General features: G+C 42.5%; 1 protein-coding gene across 4 annotated transcripts in view; it reads left to right on the top strand.

The window, feature by feature from the left end:
* The window catches only part of LOC121277297 (inorganic pyrophosphatase-like), a 75190-nt gene extending 54543 nt beyond the window's left edge, over window positions 1–20647 (top strand). For all 4 annotated transcript variants that reach the window (XM_041186582.1, XM_041186583.1, XM_041186581.1 and 1 more), the window contains 5 exons: window positions 6558–6685; window positions 8303–8388; window positions 9642–9711; window positions 16420–16459; window positions 19456–20647. In XM_041186582.1, coding sequence (XP_041042516.1) covers window positions 6558–6685; window positions 8303–8388; window positions 9642–9711; window positions 16420–16459; window positions 19456–19484 — 353 coding nt within the window. In that variant the 3' untranslated portion in view covers window positions 19485–20647. The remainder of the gene's footprint in view (window positions 1–6557; window positions 6686–8302; window positions 8389–9641; window positions 9712–16419; window positions 16460–19455) is intronic.
* Window positions 20648–21653: the final 1006 nt, after the last annotated feature.

The raw sequence follows: 21653 nt of genomic DNA, 5'->3' as shown, positions 1-21653 counted from the left end.
CTCTCCCTCCAGGACATACACTCTAACTCTCTCTTTCTTTCCCTCTCTTCACCTACCTCCCCCCCCCCCCCCACCCAAACCCACACTCTGAGTCAGTTAATCTCAGAGTTTGTAAGTCCACCCATAGCAAAAACCAGCTGCTCTTTTCTTGTGCCCAGATGTAAAAGCTGGCACTTGAGTTTCAATAGGACTTGTCCAGGGCAGAACTAGTGGGAAGGCCACATATCCCTCTCCACTACTCCATTATACTTTGAACTAAAAGAGGCAGTTTAAAACATAACCACCTTATAAAACCTCAGACTCGTAACAAAGTTTTAATAGAGAAACATCTGTAAACCAAAAATATAATATAGAATCATCAGCATGGCTTTCTCTCTCCACAGATACTGAGTTATTCTGAATTTTATGTTTTTATTACAGCCAATAACCTGATACGGAAACACATTTGGACAGTATTGACACCGCACTTTAGGCCCCACGTTTTCTTACCTTGTCTGCTGTCCCCAACAGCACACAGGATGCCAGGCCTTGCCCACTTCATGCCTCCATGTTCCTGACCCCAACCTCTGTCTCCCCCTGGATCCATCCTCCGCTCCTCCATTCCCCCGACCTCATTCCACACAACCCCCCCACCCTCACTTTTTATTTCCCCATGCTGGTCCTGAGCCTCCATGCAAGATGCCAGTCTCCTGCTCCCCTCGCTTGTGCCATAGAGTTCAGCAAGAAAAACCATTGACCTTACACACAACTGCAGAAAGCCGACTGGTGCACACCACCTTTAAACAAATGTAAACCAGGTTCCACAAGGTTGCTGTGTGCTGCTGACTTTATTTTGAAGGTAGGACGTAACTAAAAGAAGTTTTACACTAATGAGTATTCATGGATGCAAATGTATTACAAGTATGAACCTACCACAGGCCACTGTGAGGCTAGACATACTGCTGACTTTATTTCTGCTTCTCAACCCGCCATTGGGGAACCTGAGATTTCGCATCCCACCTAATTAAGCCAACCCACAAGCCAGGTTTCCCCCTCTTGCGGGCTCCATAAAATTCCTCCAATATGATAGCTAACTGACAGGATGGGCATGTAAACGTTGGATTAATTTCAATATATGTAAGTCTGAGATGGTGCATTTGGTAGAACGAAAGTAATAGTCTAAATTGGACAAAAGCACATAGGGATCAATGGATACATACACAGAAATCATTAAAAGTAGTAATTTTTAAAAATTCATTTACAGGATGCGGGTGTCGCTGGCTAGGCCAGCGTTTATTACCCATCCCTAACTGCCTTTGAGAAGGTGGTGGTGAGCTGCCTTCATGATTCACTCAGTCCATGTGGTGTAGGTACATCCACAATGCTGTTAGGGAGGGAGTTCCAGGATTTTGACCCAGCGACAGTGAAGGAACAGCAATATGTTTCCAAGTCCGGATGATGAGTGGTTTGAAGGGGAACTCCCAGGTGATGGTGTTCCCATGTGTCTGCTGCCCTTGTCCTTCTAGATGGTAGTGGTCATGGGTTTGGAAGGTGCTATCTAATGATCCTTGGTGAGTTTCTGCACTGCATCTTGTAGATGGTACACACTGCTGCGTTGGTGTAGGAGGGAGTGAACGTATGTGGATAGGGTGTCAGTCAAGTGGGCTGCTTTGTCCTAGATGGTGTCAAGCTTCCTGAGTATTGTTGGAGGTGCACTCATCCAGGCAAGTGGAGAGTATTTCATCACACTCCTGACTTGTGCCTTGTAAATGGTGGACAGGCTTTGGGGAGTCAGGAGATGTTACTCGTCGCAGGATTCCTAGCCTCTGACCTACTCTTGTAGCCACATTATTTATATGGCTGGTCCAGTTAAATTTCTGGTCAATGGTAACCTCCAGGGTTATCATTGGTAACCTCCAGGGTTACCATTGGTTATCTCCACGATTACCATTGGTAACCTCCAAGGTTACCATTGGTTTACTTATTACAAAAAAGGATACAGAAGCACTCGAAAAAGTCCAGTAAAATTATGAGAGTAATGCAAGAACTGATATAAGAGCAACTATCATGAAAGACTGACAGGCTGGGTCTAGTTTCTCTACAAAAAAGAAGACTGAGGGGGTGACCTGATGGAGTTCTTCAAAATTATGAAGGGGTTGATAGGTTAAGTATAGAGATTGTGGGAGGTTCAATAAATGGACCCATAAATATAAGGTAGTTACTAATAAATCCAAAAATGAATTCAGAAGAAGCTCCTTTGCTGAGATAACGGTGATAAAGTGCAACATGCTACCACAGGAATGGTTGAGGTGAATAGCACAGATACATTCAAGGGAAAACTAGATGAGTTCATGAGGGAAGAAGGAATAGAGAGATATGGTGATGGGCTGAGATGAAGTAGAGTGGGAGAGACTCATGTGGAGTCTAAACATTGGCATAGTTTAACCTGTTTCTGTGCTGAAGATTCTATATAACTCTACAAAAAAGAGCAACAATTGTAACAGAAGTGTTCTAACCCTGGGGTGGAATTTTCCGTGCCCGCTGGCATTGGGCGTGCTTGGTGGTGTGAGTGGACAATATGGCGAGAAGGCCAAAATCGGTTTCACAATGTCACAAAACGAGTTTGTGATTGTGCGCTGAGCCCGTTGTTGGAGGGCCGCGTATCCTGCCATCGGACATCGGGAACCTCATTATGATGCATCTGCATATCATTATAAGGCCAGCCCACCGGAATCAACCACCCCACCCTTGCTGGATCATCCGCCCATGTTTCACAACAGCATATATAAGGCGTGCGCTTGGCAGGCTGCACTTTGAGGGAAACGCTGAGTGACATTGCGCAGCGCTTGCCCGGGCGGCACGTTGGATTTCAAGGTTAAGGCGCATTACCCGGGTAGGGTGGGAGGGGCTGCCCTGCGATTGAAGGTAGCGCACAAGCATATGTGGGGTTGGAGGGAGGGAAGCGGCCACGCATTAGGAAAACCTTGTATAGAGTGACCATTCCTCTGCAGCTGAGACAGTTCAGATGCAGCCACATTGACGTGTGGGGTTGGGCCTCTAGTTTATCTGCCCATTCAAGCAACGCAGAGGCATGGAAGTGCCACCAGGTGCTCTGGAGTCATTCATCCCTTGGGCAGACTGAAAACTAATGAGCGTTTGAGTGGACTGCAGAACAGTTGAACGACTGGGCATGTTGTACAATCTCCTCGCTAAAACTGGCCATGGAGCAGTTACTGGTGGAGGTGCTCACAGCCCCTTGCAATGTCATCATCCTGGTTTGAACCAGCCTCCCTGTGGTTCACGCTAACAGTGAAACCTTGCCGTGCAGGTTAGGAGAATGCCTGAGCTAAGTGCACAGCATGCAGTCCAGTGGACAAAGCTGCTGCCAATCGGTCAAGTGGAGTGGGGCAGAATTGGGTGGAGGTTTGGGCAGCCATGCAGTGAACTAAACACTGGCCATCCAAGTAGTGGCCAGCCCCCTCTGGGATGCGTTAAGAGGCCTTCAGACTTAACCATGAGAGGTTCTTAGAAGACCCAAATGTCTCTCTTTCATCCTGCAGGAGGAGTACATCGTGGCATACAGAGAACGAAGACAAAAGAGAAGAGAGCATTCTCAGAGGCTATGTAAAGGTCTATGGAGTGTCCTCACTGCATGTCGTCATCATCATCCCTGCAGTCGAGCGACTATTATGACCTCCACTGTGTCTCCATGACAGGACCATTATCCCAGAGGGTACGTGCGCTGCCATAAGCCAGGCTGGATTCAAACATTCACAGACGCAATGTGAGGATCTATGGTGCCTCCTCACTGCATGTCGTCATCCTCCACAAATCCAGCAGCCATGAGGGCCTCCCGTGCACCTGTCTAGTCTGGTCACAGATCCTTGAAGTCTTCCAGAGTCCACAGAGGCTGCAGGGATGGCTCTTCAGGGACAAGGGCTACTCCCATAGCTATATCCCACCGAGGTGTGTGTCTCTGCGCTAGTGGAGGGTGTGGGTGATCACTGTGATGGGTCTTCAATGAGGGTGCCTTCAGATTCCTCTTCGGGGGTTTCTTTGGAGCTTGAGACGAGAACCTGGGCCTTGGGCTCTGTCGGCTGTTTCGCAGATGTGCCTGCAAAAGTAAGGGGAGATAATTAGTGCATGGCAGCAGCCTGTGAAACAGAACAAATCACTCATTGCATGGTTGTCTGATGGATGTTGCAAGACTGGATCCTCACTTGGTAGAGCATCGCCGCCCTCACCATCAGCACAGAAACGATCCAGATCCTTGCCAGCCAGCTGGATGGCTCTGTTTTCAAAGTCCGTGAGAACCTTGATTTCAGGCATTCCACCACCGGCCAGCAACCTCTCCCTCTGTGCCAGGTGGGGTCTTGCATGAAAAGAGATGGAGACAATGTAAGCAGGACACCTGCCAGGCCAGATGATAAGTATGCCTGGAATCTGTGGGTGGTGAGTGGTCCCAAGGATGGGATGATGACAATGAAGGTGTGTGTGAGAGAGTGAATTGTGATGTCCCTTGTACTGGCAGTGAGGGCCCTGTGGATGTGTGATCGGTTTGAGAGTGTGTGAGTTGAGAGTGATGAGAAGGGTGGCTTACCCTGGTGGAACAGAGATCATTCATCCTTTTTTTTGCACTGGGTGGCTGTCCTCTTTTGCATGGCATTGGTGCTGACCAGTGCTGCCACCACCTTCCAAGCCAGGTTAGTGATGCTGCCCCTCCTGTGGCCAGAGCAAGGGTAGAGGACATCATGGCAGGCCTCCATGGCATCCAGAAGGCTGTCACTAAACCGGGGGACGGGGCTGCAGCCTTTTTGCCTTTTGGGCCCATCCTGTCTTCTGTGCAACAGTGCTGGGCTGTAAGCACTGAGAGGTTGCATGCAGCTGCATTTTAAATATGGTGCCTGGTGTGATGAAGCAGTGAGGTGATGGCGTTGCGGGTGAATGAGACCTTGCCCGCCATCGAAATGGCATGTTTCCCAGGAATGCATAATTAATATGGCGGTTTTGTGGTGATATGGCATGAAAAGCCGCCATTGCTAAAACATTGTTTTCCCCACCTGCTACCACACTTAGTACAAATCTGGGATGATTCCTCCCCTGGACAGGGCTGCTGAAACCATTGTGATTCATAATGCAGTTTACGCTTAATCTACTGGCACAAGTTTGTCTTCTCAAGTTAGCAGACATACTGATAGATGGGTTCAATTAGTATGAGCCCAGTAACACAGATCCCAAACATTGGGTGCTCCAGCTGCCTCTAAAGTCAGGACCATCATACCTTGTAATATAGCATTATTGTAACATCACATAATGTGATGTTTGGCCGTTTGTGCTTCCAGTGTATGATTTAGTGGGAATCTGGAGATCATATGCACAGATGATGTAAGCTAGTCAGTATTAAGTGTAGGTAATTAATCTTCTTTGCTTATTTTGACAGCTATTCCAATTTTAAGTAATTTGTAAGTGTGATCTCTATTTTTGTTCATACGAGACTTAACCAACTGGCAACAGGATACTTTGGATGCTAAATTTTAGAAAGTTTATGAAAGAAAAAATACACTTCACAAACTTGGGGCAATGACTTTTACAGCTTCAGCTGGTTGTGAATTCCGTTGAAGTGTGGGTCACAAGATTCACCCTCTCAGGTCTCTGGTCTGTCCTCGAACATACTTGCAGAGATTAACACATAGTTCAATGTCTCTAGAGACTTCAAAATTTGATGCCGAGCAATGCAACCTTGCAAAACCCATGTTTGTAATCCTTGTATAACCATCACACCATGTCAGACTTCGGATATCATTGCTTTAATGATTGACACTGGCAGTTGTTAGATAAATTTGGTTGGCTGTCATTTACACCTTCCTTCCAGAGACCATCTGGCCTCAGTACCTCAGGCAGGAGTACAATGTGGTTGCTTCACACTGTTCCATATTCTGATTCCGATCAACTCTCTATTCATCAAGCTAGACTCTTACATGGACATGGTGTACTGTCCCATGGACCTTATCTTGTTTGAGCAGTTTTAGCTGAAACTGAACTTTCCCATGAGAGTGACTTTCAACTTATACAGTTATTATACCTTCATACTTAAATGAAAACTCATTCTTTCTACTACAATCATCGATTGCATTCATGAATTATGACTCAAGGCTCATTCCTTTTGCAATTGTTTGTTTCAAGACTGGTCATTACTTAATACAATAATTTGATTAATATGTGTATTTAACACAGGAAACAAAAAGGCTTCTTCAGCCACAAATGTTAAAATTGCTTTCTTGACCTTATTTGTTAGTAGAGTAAATATGGTATAAAAATGGTCAAGTTGAACTAGACTCTAGCTATCCCAAGCCTACTTATACAAGAGATGTGTTAAAGTCTGTTACCTTAACTACGCTGCATGGAGATATAAGTATCTAATAAGTGCCTTTCTTTTGTCCAGCATTGGTCCTTTTTTTTAAAAGGAAAAGACATGATGCTTAAAGTTATATTTTCAGTGAATGTGGTTATTGTTGTTATGATGCATTATGGAAATGTTGCTTTTATTATGAATTAAGTTTTTGATTTACAACCCACAGACATTGATGATGTCAGGAAATACAAACCAGGCTACCTGGAGGCCACTGTAAATTGGTTTAAATTATACAAGGTTCCTGATGGGAAGCCAGAAAACCAGTTGGGTTTCAATGGAGAATTCAAAGACCGGGTAAGCTTCATATTGAATACAGTGTTCTTTGCATCTTCTACAGTATGGGTAAATCATTCAGGAGGATGGGGTGAGTGCAATGGAAGATGCATGAACAGATTTAATATTTGATCTCCATGCTTACAAATCCCTAACTGCATTTCTCTTGTGCTCCTGCATAAAATATTCATTCTGCTCAAATTCCCTGGAAAGAAAGAAAGACTTGTGTTTATATAGCGCCTTTCACAACCTCAGGATGTCCCAAAGTCCTTTATAGCTAATGAAGTAACTTTGAATTGTAGTCCTTGTTGTAATGCAGGAAAGACAACAGCCAATTTGTGCACAGCAAGCTCCCACAAACAGCAGTGACCAGATCGTCTGTTTCTTAGTGATGTTGATTGAGGGGTAAACATTGGCCAGGGCATCGGGGATAACTCCCCTGCTTTACTTCAAAATAGTGCATTGAATCTTTTGCTAACTTGTCAGGGAGCTTTCCTCTGAGGCTAATGCTTATACTGTCCTGTGTCTACTTGCTTGCTATTGGGACTTGGAAGAGTAACAATAGAATCTCTGGAAGCCACTGAGAAACCAGATGGGGCCTCAGTTTAATGTCTTATCTGAAAGACAGCACCTCCAACAGCATAACACTTCCTCAGTACTGCACCAGACTTTCAGTTTGGATTTATGTACTCAAGTATCAGATTGGGACTTGAAACAACAATCTTCTGACTCAGAAGCAAGGGTGCTACCCACTGAGCCATGAGCCACTGAACCACACTCGATCAAGAGAAACTTCTAGCAGAAGTAACAAAAGCAAGTTAATTTATAATTTTTCTGGTTTATGAATTGATCATTATATGCAGTGATATATTAGGGCAGCATTTTTTTCCTGAAACCTGATTTCATTTTTTTCCCCAGAGTATGCCATTTACTTTCTGTTTTAGTTTAAATCCAAACTCCAAACTGACCCCTAACTCGCCTCTCCACCCTGCCTAGGTGGAGTCCACAAGCAACAACCCCTGCTAAATTCACATTATTAGAACTGAGTAACAGCAATGAGTGAATAGTTGCTGGAAAGTGAACGTATCTTTCATTGTCTTACAGGATGTTTTCAGACAGTCCATCGGAAACTTAATATTTATTTGGTGAATTTAAAATAAGTTTTAACTTTAAAGCACATTTTAAAATAACTCCTGTCCATGAAAAAATAATCAAATAAATTCAGAAAAGTGGTTGTGTTATTGTAATTTCCCATTTACTAACTGATCCAGTGAGGTTCCTGCTGTCTGCTACTGGTACCAAAATTATATTTTTTTTCACGCATTTAAAACTTTGCTACAAATTGCAAAGGAAAGGCTGGCTCCTGATTGTAGTATATGTTCAGAAAAGTCACATTGTAAAAATGGCAGTTACTGGAAATAATTTTTCTCATTTTCTTTACTAACGTAAATATTAAATAAAAACATTTCCTTGTGCAAACCCAATTACATATAACTCAAAACTAAGGAGTTGGGAAATTGTTCCCTTTTAGAGCCACTGTTACTCTTTTTTATTACCACTTTTAGGCAATTTTACTGATAAATTGAATATTCCGAGTCATGCAGATGGATAAACATCATGCTTGTACTTTGTTTGTAGAATTTTGCTATTGGAGTGATTAAGTCTACTCATCAATACTGGCAGTCTTTAATCTGCAGGAAGACTGATGGAAGCGGTATTAGTTGGTGAGTTTCAATAATCTTTAACTACAACTGTGGCTGGGTTCTGAACTGCTTGAATATTTTTAAGGAACCTTTACAAGTATTTGAGGGGGTATATAGCATATTCCAATTAGCTCACATCAAAGTCTCCCCTTTTCCAAAGCGAGCAACCGTAACTTGTATTAATTTTTGTTCATAAATTTAATTCCTGATACAGAAAACCATCTTTATTACCACATGCATAGGGAAAACATGCTGCATCTTACAGGTGCTAGGAACATAGATCTTGCTACCACATGGAGTGATTGAGACAAATAGCATAGACACAATTTAAGTGGAAGCTAGATAAGTACACAAGGGAGAAAGGAATAGAAGGATATGTTGATAGGATGAGATGAACCCAGCAACTGGTGCACACAAACCAGTGTGTATCAGTACTGGTGCCCTGCCTGAATAAATGGGGAGGGTTAGCAGTAGAAGGGTATCCAGTTGTAAAATCACCTGCCAAATCCATTAATGGTGGTTGATTTGAAGGGTGATCAACAAGCACTGTGATGACAATGGAAAAGCCGAAAGAGAAAGAAAGGAAGGAAGGTTGATAAGGTGAAATGAAGTAAATAGAGTGGGGGAGGTTCATGTGGAGCATAAACACTGGCGTGGTCCAAATAGTCTGTTTCTATACTGCAAGTTCTATACAATTTAATGTAATATCTTAATTAACAGCTCAAACCAAAACCTGCCTTTTGTGGTCTTTGTTCCTCCTGATTGTCCCTGGACATGAGTTTGACATGCTTATAATATCATCAGTCTTTTAGTTCAGTGGAGTTAAAAACTGGGCAGGAATTATCATAATATTGTGGTTCCTGTTTATTGATTTGTTTCACTTCTTTCCATTTTCATGGCCAGGACTTTACGGCCCCAGCCGCCTGGCGCGGTATTACGGTCCTGCCGAACTGAATGGGGATTTAAATGGCTCGCCGCATCTGCCAGAGGGAAACAAACCACAGCAGGGCCATAAAATCCTGCCCCTTGTTTTATTTTCTTTAATAGTGCACAGGAAAATTCAGAATATCAAATCTTTGCTGAGAATATAACCCAAAAATCGTGCATTGCAAACCAGTAGGAAGATATGAATTGTCCTTCTCTTAAGAGCTCAGCAGTACTCCAAAGAATGAATCCGCCATTAATCATTGTTAATTCTTGCAGCTTTACTTGTAAGTGCTATTGTTTGAACTTTATGTAGCAAATTTTGTAATTATCCTTCTTTTTAACCTCAGCAAAAATGTGTCAAACCATGACAGCCCCTTCTGCTGTAGTCACGAAGAAGCAGAATCGATTGTACAATCAGTAAGTAGGAGCCGTTTCAGGACACAGTAACGCAGTAATGTTGTAGTTTACTTACGAGTTATTTAGAAAGACAGTGTCAATAACATTGTGCCTCTCGGATGTATTTCTTCATGAATAAAAGGTGGGAAACTAAGGCCCTAGGGAATTGAAACAATCAGCTTCAGCAGGTGAATTTAACTAGCTCTTGACTGAGCCATGCTAAGAAGTGAAGTGACAGAGCATTAGTAACATAAAGGGCATGGCAATGGCCATTTGACCCATCAAAGTCTGTCCTTCTTGTAACCCCAACTCTACCATTCTGTCTCAAGGGCAGAAAAGCTTTGTTGCACATAAATCATAGCTGTCAATGCTGCTGCCTGTATCCTAACTCGCATCAAGTCCTGTTCACCCATCTCCCCTGTTCTCACTGACCTACAGTGGCTCCATTTAAACAATGGCTCCATTTTAAAACTCTTATCCTTGTTTTCGAATCTTTCCATGGTGTCACCCTTTACTATCTCTGCAAGCTCCTCAAATCCCACAACCACCCTGAGAACTTTGTGGTACTCTAATTCTGGCCTCATGTGCATCCTCAATTTTAATCACTCCACCATTGGCAGCTTTGGTTTCGGCTGCCTAGAATACCCTCCCAAAACCTCTCCACCTCTCTCTACTCATTTAAGACACCTGATAAAACCTACCTCTTTGACTAAGCTGTCTTACCTTCCCTGATCACCTGCCCTAATATTTCCTTATGTAGTTCAGTGTCAAATTTTGTTTTACAGCTCTCCTGTGAAGAGCTGTGGGAAATTTTACAATGTTAAAGGTGCTATATAAATGCAAGTTGCTGTGTTAATGGTAGCACTGGCAGTGATCGTTGAGATGTTTGCGATTGTGTTCACCTGCATGAAAGATAGAGGGATCGGAGGAGAAACCCGTTTTTCCTTTCAAAATTTAGTTTCGTTTCCGAATAACTGATGAGTCTAATTTGGTGCTGAATACCATTCTCTGGCACTCCAACTTCTCTGCACAGGTTCCTCAGAAATTGGTTAAGATATGCAGAAATGGAATAGATGTCAGCATCACTTCGAGATTATGGACTAGATCTTCTGTTTTCCCATGCCCAATTTTTGAATGTATAATGGGCATTAGCAACCACAAATGGGTTGGAAATCACGAACGCCAGATCTCAGTTTGTTTTGTGGATTCGGTACTGAAGGGAGCAGGAAGTTCTCATTTTCATTGTAATATTTCAGTGAAGCTGCAATGATGTCATTTGGATATGTGTGAGATATCTTTCCCATCACTGTTCATGCTGCCAATCACAGGCATTGCCCGCACAATTAAAATGAACTCTACTCAGGATGTGAGTTCAACGAATTGCAGTTGAGTGTGATTTGTCGCATTACCTGCTTCCAGTTGGACTTGCACTTGTAGGAAAATTTGCACTTATAACTCTTCAAACCTTCACCGTCATGCTTTTTTAAATTCGTCCTCAGGGCGCTGACAATGCTGAATTAATGCCTATCCCTGGGCCTTCTCCTTGAACAGTTGAACTCCTTATGATGATGCCACTCCCAGTGATGTTAGCCTCGAACCAATCAGCAATTTCTGCTCTTTCTTCCCGTATGTTGAGTGCAGTATTGCAGATGGTATCCCTAAGTAAGTTCCATTTCACTTCCACACACTGTGTGGGAATGCCAGAGTGCCTGTTCAACCGAGTCGTGGAACTGTTGGTTTTTATCTGGATAGGTAGTATGACTGACGTTGAAAAAAGGGTGACATTCCTGCTTTGAGTTAAGAAACTTCAAGGGTTGCATCCTGACCCTGGTGCACACCAGGGAGTGATCTGTACTTGTCAACGCTATGGTAGCTTTGTGTGTTGAGAATCCTGTTCAGAGGGTCACATCTGGTGATGATCTGATCCAGCTAATGCTAATGCTCTGATCTTGGATGTCTCCAGGATACCTTGTGACATTCTTTATTCTGAAAGAAGGTGTTAGTTACACAAAGTTCATGTTAGCAGCAAAGCTCAAATAGCCTCTATCTGTTCTGATTTATCTTTCCCAAGCTATAATGTTCGAGGCAGGAGGGCCATGCCCACTTTTGTATTGAAATGCCCCATCAGGTAATGACTTAAGGATTCTGCTGATAACAATATTAAGCTCCTTATAGAACTGGTATTTCACCTCTATAATGGAGCACTGTGTTAGAGTGTAGATACTCATGAAGTTAACTGACCTTGTTTGAATTGAGAGGTGGGTGGGGAGAACACGTTTCTGAACTATTTGTGGGGGTTCTATCATCAAGGGTAGGGAGTCTGACATGAAGCCTACACCTTGCTCATGTGTTTCTTCTCAACTTTCCCCCTGACAGTTGGATGTGTAGAGTTTTTCTTTCAGCAATCCGCTCTGGGTGAGCCTGGTCTCTTGTAGGGAAGCCATGTCAATATTCAGCCTGTCAAGTTCCATGTTGATCATAGCTGTCTTGTACATCTTATGGGTCAGCTGTAAGTCATCTGCAATCCTGTGCAAATGGTCTTGACATCCCAGCTTGTCAATTGTAGAGTTGGCGACTTCTTTTTGTTTGTCTGGTGTGATGAATTCCATCCTCTTGTTGAGTAAAAACTCTAAGCTCCAAGCTCCCATTGAAGCGGGTGGACTGTAGCAGGTCAACACCTTACTAGTCAAGGGCTTCCCAACTTGATGGGCTAGGGTTGACCAGTGGGACGCGCTAATCCTTCCCACCATCAGAGAAAGTCCATGGTGCCTGTTCTCTATGCCACGCGAGTTGGGCTTATCATTCATAACTGCTCCCAATGTTGTGTTAACGCTCTGCAGTGAAACTGGCGTACCTTCTCCAGGGCTCAAGCCTGGGCAATATTTATGGAGTCCCTGGGCTACCCAAACGCCAGGGTCCCCTCTCAACCTCCCTGGTTGAGTCCAAAGGAATGCAAAGCACTATGTTTGGCCTAGCTTGTTTGCAGGAGTTGCCGGACAGATGACATATTTAGATTTGAGTCCACCTTTGAGATCCACCCCAAATTTTTTTCAGGGTTTTACCCCCTTTGCCTTCAACTAATCTGAGGTATCCATAAGACAATGGAGTTATTCGCCCATAGTTGGGAATTTGGTTCATGAGTGCTGGGACATGTCCACATGCCGGTGGGCCTGCACACTGCATGTCTGGAGGCCAAACCTCCTCCAAGTGCTGGGGTCTTGAGGGACCCAGTTTCCATGTGTCACCACGAGGAGGCATAGCTGAGGACTAGCTGATAGAGAGGATGCACACTGACAGGGAGAGACTTACACAATTAGCTCTCTTTTTCACATTGCTGCTAGCCAGTGGTACAGACTGAAAATGAGAAACAAACTAGCACACAAAAGTGAAAAGAATGTTAACTGCCTTCACCCACCGAAAGAGGCCTTACATCAACCTGCTGGACACACGTGGGCAGACTCACACCTGTAAAGAGTTTGGTTTGACCATCAGCATCAGGAAGAAAAATATCATGGCCCAGAATGTTGCCATCTATCAGCATTAGAGATTGTTTATAGCTTTACATATCTAAGGCAGGCTGTACAACCAGCAGCTATCTGTCACTTGATGTTGAAAGCAATACATGCATTGTAGAAGTCGCAGCTGTTACTTGCAAGCTGAGTATGAGCAACCTGACCAAGAACACTAAACTACGAGTCTACCAAGCCTACATTCTTTAGTGCATTCCTCTACTGTGGTGAAGCCTGGATAACACACGCTAGACAGGAGAAAAGGCTGAATAGTTTCCACTTTTACCATCTCCTCTGACGTATCCTCAGCATCTCTTGGCAGGACAAGGTTACCAACTCTGAGTTGCAGGAGCATGCTAATTCCATCAGCATACACTCATTGCAGCATCTCCGCTGGCCTGGTCATGTTCATTGGATGGCTGACGGCCGTACACCCAAAGACCTCCTGTATGGTGAACTGGCCAGTGGGTCAAGTCCTCCTGGGCACCCTTATATCCGCTACAAAAACACCTTGAGCAAGATATGAAGGTGTCAGACATTGACACTGAAGGCTGACTGCTTGGAAGGGCTTGGAAGACATCAGCAGAAACAAAAAGCTCAGTTGGCTAAGAAGATATCTGCAGCAAATGCGATAGAGACTGCCATTACAGAGTGGGGCTCCTAAGCCACGGCCCAGGCAATGTTCAACACAGAGTTGACTACTGCAGCACAAACCATATCTTATGAGACGGAAGGTTCCACTAAGTTCATGGCCTCTAAGATATGCCCAATCGTGTAATGTCACTTCTATTATTTTAACTCTAATCAAATATGTTCTGTCCAGGACTTCATCTCTCTCCAACACTAATATTCTCCTTAATCAGTACTGCTACTCCTCCTCCTTTCTTTCTGTCCCTACCTTCCCTGAACACCTTGCATCCAGGAATATTATTGCTCAATCCTGCCCTTTTTTGAGGCTTCCACTATCACCACAACATCATATTCATATGAGGCTATTTGTGCCTGCAGCTCACAAACCTTATTTACCTCGCCTCATGTGTTACATATGTGCACTGTAAACCTAATTTAGACCTTGTTGCATCACGTTTGTCTGATCCTGCCTAATACCTTGCTAGTTCTCACTGTAGTGGTAGCTGTTTCTCCCAATGCTCTATGTGCCTTGTTTATTCTTCCTAATACCATATCCTGGTTCCCATCCCCCCACCAAATTACTTTAAAACCTCCTCAACAGCACTAGCAAGCCACTCAGTGAGAACATTGGCCCCGACACTTTTTAGCTGCAACCCGTCCAGCCTGTATAGGTACTATCTCCCCCCAGAATTGGTCCAAACATCCCAGGAATTGAAATCTTCCCTCCTGTACCATTTATCCAGCCACACATTCATCTGTTCTATTATCCTATTTTCATAATCAAAGGGCCTGGCACTAGGACTTAATCCAGATATTACTACCTTTTGAGATTTGGCTTTATAGTTTCTTTCCTAGCTCCATAAAATCTAGGAAAGGCCTCTTTCTTTCTACTTATGTTGTTGGTACTGATAAGGACCTCATCATGTGGCTGTTCGCCTTCCATCCTCAGAGTGCTGTGCAGCTGCTAAGTGACGTCCTTGACCCTAGCATCAGGGCGGCAACATATCATCCTGGATTCATGTTTGAGACTGTTGAAATGCCTGTCTCTTTCCCTTACAATAGAATCCTTAATCAGTATTGCTTTCCCAAGCTTCCTTATGCTCCTCATTTCCCCACCCCCAACTGCCCTCCCCCCTTCACCCCCCGACAACCAATGGCCTTGCATCTGGCTGTTCTCCCCAAATGAACCATCACTCACCAGTATGGTTGAAGAATAATATGCAGTCAGGGGACTCCTTAATTGTTTGGTGGTCACTCATTTTGACTCTGTCTGAACAGCCTTAAATTGTGTGTTTACCATATCCAGAAATATGCTATCGATGTCACTTTCAGCCTCATGGATGGACCACAGTGATGCCAACTGCTGCTGCAGCCCTGAAAAAAGAACTCGAACTGCTCCAGCTGGCAGCACTTCCCGCATATGTGGTTTTCCAGGACATGAGGAATGTTCTGAAGTTCCCACATGGAACAGGATGCGCACTCAAAGGGTAGAGGTACCCTGCCATTCCTCTTTCATCAGACTAGCTAAACTTAGAAATAAACTAAAGACTTATTGGTGTTGGTGCTTGTGGCCTTCCTAGTTGGAAAGGTTCTGGGGCTGGGAAGTATTGTCAAAGTAAGCCTGGGAATTTGCTGCAGTATATTCTGTAGAATATGGATATTGCAGCCACAGTCACTAGTATTGGAGAGGATGGGTATTGAGTTCAATGACAGGGATGCTGGTCAAGGAGACTGTCTTGTCCTGAATGGTGTTGAGCTTTTTAAGAGCTTATAGAGCTGCATCCATCTAGACGTGTGGTGAGTATTCCATCCTGACTTGAAACATGTAGATGGTGAGGAAACTTTGAGGTGAACCACTCGTTCACAGAGACTGTGCCTGGCTCTTTAATCATGGTGTTAATATGGGTGGTCCAGTTAAAGTGATTCCTAAAGTGATTTATGCTAATATGATGGCCTTGGTGGTTGCAAGAAATGGAATATGATGCAGGGATGAGAGACGTCATGTTCCTAGCTCAAAATATCTCTGCCCTGCTTGCATGCATTAGAGCTTACTATGAATACTTGACAGTTAACTAAGGCTAAGATCCATCCTGATGATTATACTCGGATTGCATCTGCAACAGAATGCTGCCACTGACCCCACCTAAGTTTTGGGTGTCAGAGAAAGAAGCCAACTGGAGTACCCCTGCTTCTGCCTGAAGTAGGAAATACCTATTTAGAAGGTTTCTAGCCCTGTATCACTTAGATGAATTATTTTGTAGGTGGAACAGAAGCTCTGCGCCACAGGACTATTCAAAAAACTCTGCCTCATGGCTGGATCCCTGGCAAGTTTAAGCAAAGCAAAATCCTGCTGAACTTGCAGTGGGAAGTCCACATTTTTCAGCATCTGCCTTTTTTGCCTTGTTTGTAATATTATTAGCACCCCATACTTTCCTCCAGCTACTCAAACAACATACTCTTTTGCACTATTTACATGCGCATAATAATGGCCAAAAGAATACAGAGCCACCTGACTATTCAGCTGTAAAGTTACAGATCCACTGGACAAGTCAGTACACAAGGAAAATGTTAATTGTATTTTGTTTTACAGGCACCAAAATATGTCAAACCAAACAGCATCCCAGACGAAGGTATGATATCATTACAGTGTTTTCTATGAATTTACCTTATGAGCAAATGTATGATTTTTTTCCCTAATATAAAAGTTTTTGAAGCAAACAGCTGGTTCTTTTCATCACCATGGGGTAAATCTTGGTTTGTAAAACGGACAATGGTGAGTTGATGGCCCGTTTTACATCCTCCCAATTTTCATTTCCATTGAATTCAACCGGTGAGCTGCTGACTCATTACTACCCAATCTGTACTATTGCACAAAATCAAGGTTTATCCCAACTAATAAGCAAGGTGCAAATACTCAAATCACTTCTAAGTTCAGAAGAATTATGATTTAACATAATACTCAAAGAGTGGTGAGATATGTGAAGGGAAGCGAGAATGAGGGTGAAAGGGGCAGAAGGATATGTTGATAAAGTGAGATGGAGTAAGGTTGGTGGAGACTCATGTGGAGCCTGAACTCCAGCATAGATCTGCTATGTCAAATGGCCTGTTCCTGTGCTGTAAAATACTTAGTAACACCATGTCCAACTTGCAATCTGCTTTGCCATTTTGGATTTGTCAGCCCAAGTCATTTGTGAGATGTTCATTTCTTCCTAACTTCTGTCCCTCATTCACTTCTGTTTGTCTCTCCTCCTCCATTACTGTCTCTTTATGCCCTCCAGTTATTTCGGTCTCTCTAATCCCTCCATTTGTATTTATCTCTTTTGCCTCCATATCTGTCTGTCTACATCTCTGTCCCTTTCCTGTCTGTCTCACTCCTTCACTTCTGGACACTGACTTCCTCAGCTGCTTAACTCTTTCACATTACTCCACTTCTGATTCTCTCATCCATTTCTGTTTATTTTCCATCTTTCTCACTGTTCCTTTATATCTTTTCACTTTACATTTTCTTTGAATACCTTCTTTCTCTATTGTGTTTGCCTCATTCATGTGATTGCCTCTGCAACTACTGGCATTCAGGCAAAGAAAAAGAGGCTGCAACATCCAGATTCAGATAGGCTATAGGCAGCATCACCAGCACCACAAAATCAAGGACTAATTGTAAAGCAATGCTGGAGACATGGCCATGAGCCTTGGGAAGTGGTAGCCTGAGCGCATCCTATTTGCTAGTTTTCTATTAGGGATGCGGTTTGTTGAGTGGGTAAGGATGTTAACATTCTCAGGCTTAGCAGAACTGTGTTCGGGCTTTTAAGAATTCAAAGGATCGGTGTTGGGACCACTGCCATTTTTGATATATATATTAATGGCCTGGACTTGAGTATACTGGGCATAATTTCAAAGTTTGCAGGTGACACGAAAATCAGAAGTATAGTAAACAGTGAGGGGGGATAGTAACAGGTTTCAGGAGGACATAGACTCAAGCTTGTGAAATTTGAAAAAAAAAATGGCAGAAGAAATTTAACAAAGAAACATTAGTTCATCCATTTTGGAAGGAAGAATAAGGAGAGGCAATGTAAAATAAATAGTACAACTTTAAAGGGGGTTCAGGACCTGGGTGGTGTATGTATACAAATAAGGTGGCAGGACAAGTTGCAAAAATTGTTCAAAAAGATTATGGGATCCTTGACTTTATAAATAGAGGTAAATAGAGTACAAAAGCAAGTGTGTTATGCTAAACCTTGAAAGAATACTGATCAGCTGAAATATTGTAGCTAATTCTGGGCACCAGACATTAAAAAGGATGTCGAGGCTTTCCAGAGGGTGCTTAGACTAGAGAAACTGTGGCTGTTTTCCTTATAGCAGTGAAGGCAAAGGAGAGATTTGATACAGATGTTCAAAATCATGACTGGTTTCAGCAGCAGAAAGGTTGGTAAAGAGAGGACACATATTTATGGTAATTGGCAAAAGAACAAGAGCAACATGAGGAAACAGTTTTTTGCACAGTGAGTTGTTGTGAGCTGGAATGCACTGCCTAAAATTGTGGTGGAAGCAGATTCAATAATAACTTTCAAAAGGGAATTGGATAAATACTTGAAGGAGAAGAAATCACAGAGGTATGGGAATGGAACTAATTGGATAGCTTTTTCAAAGAGCTGGCACAGGCACACTGGACCATACAGCCACATTCTGTGATTCTCTGATTCTTTGGTGGTCTGGTCAAAATCTAACAGCAACATACCTTCTGAACCATATATGAACTAAGGGACTTACTGATCTGTATGGTTTATTTCCACATAGGGCAGGCTTTCACCAATATCAGCAAAGTAAGGTTTCATTTTTAATAGTGAAAATGGGAACACACTACCTCAACTGAGTGTACTGAACTACATGGATTTTGTTTTTTCTTTTCCTTGAAGCTTAGACTTTTTGGATGAGAAAGCAAATAGAAGTGTACTCTTATGTTGCATGTTTGTCCATGTACATCCCTTTTTTGTACTAAATTGTGTGCTTTTTAACCATCTCCTAACCACAACTAGTGATTCTAGTACTATGAGTCATGGTGTCAATAAGAAGAAATGCACCAGAGAGTTGCTGCTGGAAGCAGAGTGTGTGGACTTTGCCACTGTGCTCCTTGGGCCCACCAATAACCTCATCACACTCCTCACTTCTTCCAGTTCGGGAACTTCTGCACTAAGACATCTGCCTACCTAGCCACATGTTATAGAATTTGGATTTTAGAGTGAGTAATGCCAGTTGCACAGGTCAAGTGTTGCAATATCTACTGCAGGATTTATGAGGTGGCAGCGCACAATTGAATTAATGGCCTGTCTCCAGCTTTACACATTGCACAGTAGAGGAAATAAATACCTTTACTTGATTTGAGCATTGTGTGAAAAATGTATTTGTCAATTCATTACCATATAGCAGGAGCCCATCATAAGATGGCAATAATAAGATTTGAAGAGGTAAGCAATGGAAGGATAAGCAATGGCTACTTGGTAGGTTTTTGTCCTTAAGAAATAATGTAGTTATTGCAGTCCTCAAAAGGCATCTGGAATTAGTGTCAGATACACTACTCTGTATTTTGAGTGACAGAGGTGATCTTATGTAGATTTCTCTCTTTCTCCAGTGAACATGTGGTACTTCCTCCGCAACTGAATGTTGGCCACGTTACCATTTGAAAGGACAAATTCTGTTTTACTTCTGAAAACTGATGATCCAAATTGTCCAAAAGCAGAAATGTCTTAAATTGGTCAGCGATACAGTCTACAGAATCATTAAGAAAAGGCCCTGATTGGCAATCAGCCACTGCTTAATACTTAATGATCGAAAGGTGCACCGGTGCAAACTGTTGAGAGAGGTATTGACCAGCCTGTATGTGGATACCATTTGTAAAAGATTGATTTCTTACTTTTTCATACTTACAAATGTGATGTTAAGTAACTATTTTTCCTGTGTTATTTGTCCTGCATTTCTCTGTGGTATTACATCTTGTAAATAAAATAAAAATATGCTTCTTCATTAATTTTCCATTGCCCCAGTCAAAAGCAGAGTTTAGAATGGCTTTAAGATACCAATTACTAATATACATTTTATGTTAATAACCTTTTTTGGTACTTGTTTTGATATTGTTTCTATCCAATATTATGGAAGGGTTAATTTTACATGTATACGTTAGTAGGTGCTCTTGTCAGAAATTCAAGTGTGCATCGCTTATGACTTCATGCCCATTGTGGAATCAATAAGAAAACCTATTTCTCAGATGCCCGACCTATTCCCATTCCTGATATAAAACAGGCCAGTTCCCTGCCCAATTAAAGACAAGCAAGTCTGTTTTATATCAGGATATGAAGCGGGTGTAATTTTGGTTTTAGGCAGTAATATATAACATGCAATATTGAATCAGTTTTATTCCTTCCATTGAAGTCAAATAGATGAAAATTGGGAGAGATGTATAATGTGTGGTTGATTTGATATCGTTATAGATTATCCCCTCAAGTCAAAATTATCCCGAGAGCCTGGAGGTAGAGTGAGGATATATGGATAGAGCAATTTTAAATCAACCTTATATCACACAATCTTGCTCTTAATTGAACTTTTCTTCTGAAGAACTTTGTTTTAATCAGTACTTGGCAATAAAAATGTACAATATCAAAAGCTTGTTTTGAACTAGTAACCTGTGCACCTCCCTTGTTAAATGCTGTTATTTAAAAGCTAAAGCCAAATTCTGTAATAAATGCCTGAACCTTATGATAATAAAGATGTTTGTTTCTATTGCACAACTTGGTGCTATTCACCAAGTTTTAAATGAAACAAAATAAGCTTGGCAGTCTGAAGTTTTTCTAATTGATTCAAAGACCCCTCCCAACTCACGATTTGAACACACAACGTAGGCTGACATTTCAGTATAGTGCTGAGGGAGTACTACTTTTGAGATGCCATCTTTCAGATCAGCCTGTTCAGGTAGATACAAATGAGCCAGTGGCATTTTTTCAAAATAGAAGAAAGGAGATTTTACTAATATTCCACAAGCAACACTACCAAAATGACCTGACCGATTGTCCATTGCTGTTTGTGGGACCTTGTATGTGCAAATTGTTGCTGTTTGTTTTCTTTTATTGTACACTACCTCATTAATATCACAGTGTAATGGGATGTTTATGTTTTTGGCCTTAATGAGTATAATTATTATGATTAGAAGATAAGTTATATGATTGAGTATGATAGATTCACTGAGCCCTTGCAAGCCACCAGCCTTGGATTTTAATACTTACAGTATTACCCTAATAAGTCAATATTAAAATATGAAAAATATTGACTGCAATTCTTTGATTGAGCCTTGGCCCTCATTTCCATCAAGTCAGCATAATGTAAACACCAGTCAATGAAGATTCAATCTAAAGCATGCACCGCTAAGGTTGCAACAGCTTTCAGGTAAGTAAAGCCAAGGCTTTGAGAGATGGGGGCTGAGGAGGAAACTGAGGCTCAGGCTGAGGCTGGAGAATGCCAATGATTGGGGTAGGAAATGAAAGTGACTTGTGTCCTTTAAAAGTGGTGTCAGGGGGATCATTCCTTCACCTCCCGCCTCCATAGTTAGGTAAGTAAATGACAAAAACGCCTTTTTGTTAAAGGCAGTCCCAGTGTATGGTTTTACACCCGTGGGCCAACAAACTGTACTCGGGGCCTCAAAAATATGCAAATAAAATGCTTAATGCCTGTTTCAGGCGTTAGGTCTGGCTGCCTATTCTTCTTCTTTCACCAATATGGCAAGTGTTGCACTTTTGGATAGAAATGTGGGCCACTCTCTGACCAAAATATTGGAGGCTT

Source organism: Carcharodon carcharias, chromosome 4 (assembly GCF_017639515.1).
Source record: "Carcharodon carcharias isolate sCarCar2 chromosome 4, sCarCar2.pri, whole genome shotgun sequence".
NCBI lineage: Eukaryota > Metazoa > Chordata > Chondrichthyes > Lamniformes > Lamnidae > Carcharodon > Carcharodon carcharias.
This window is presented reverse-complemented; position numbering and strand designations above follow the sequence as displayed.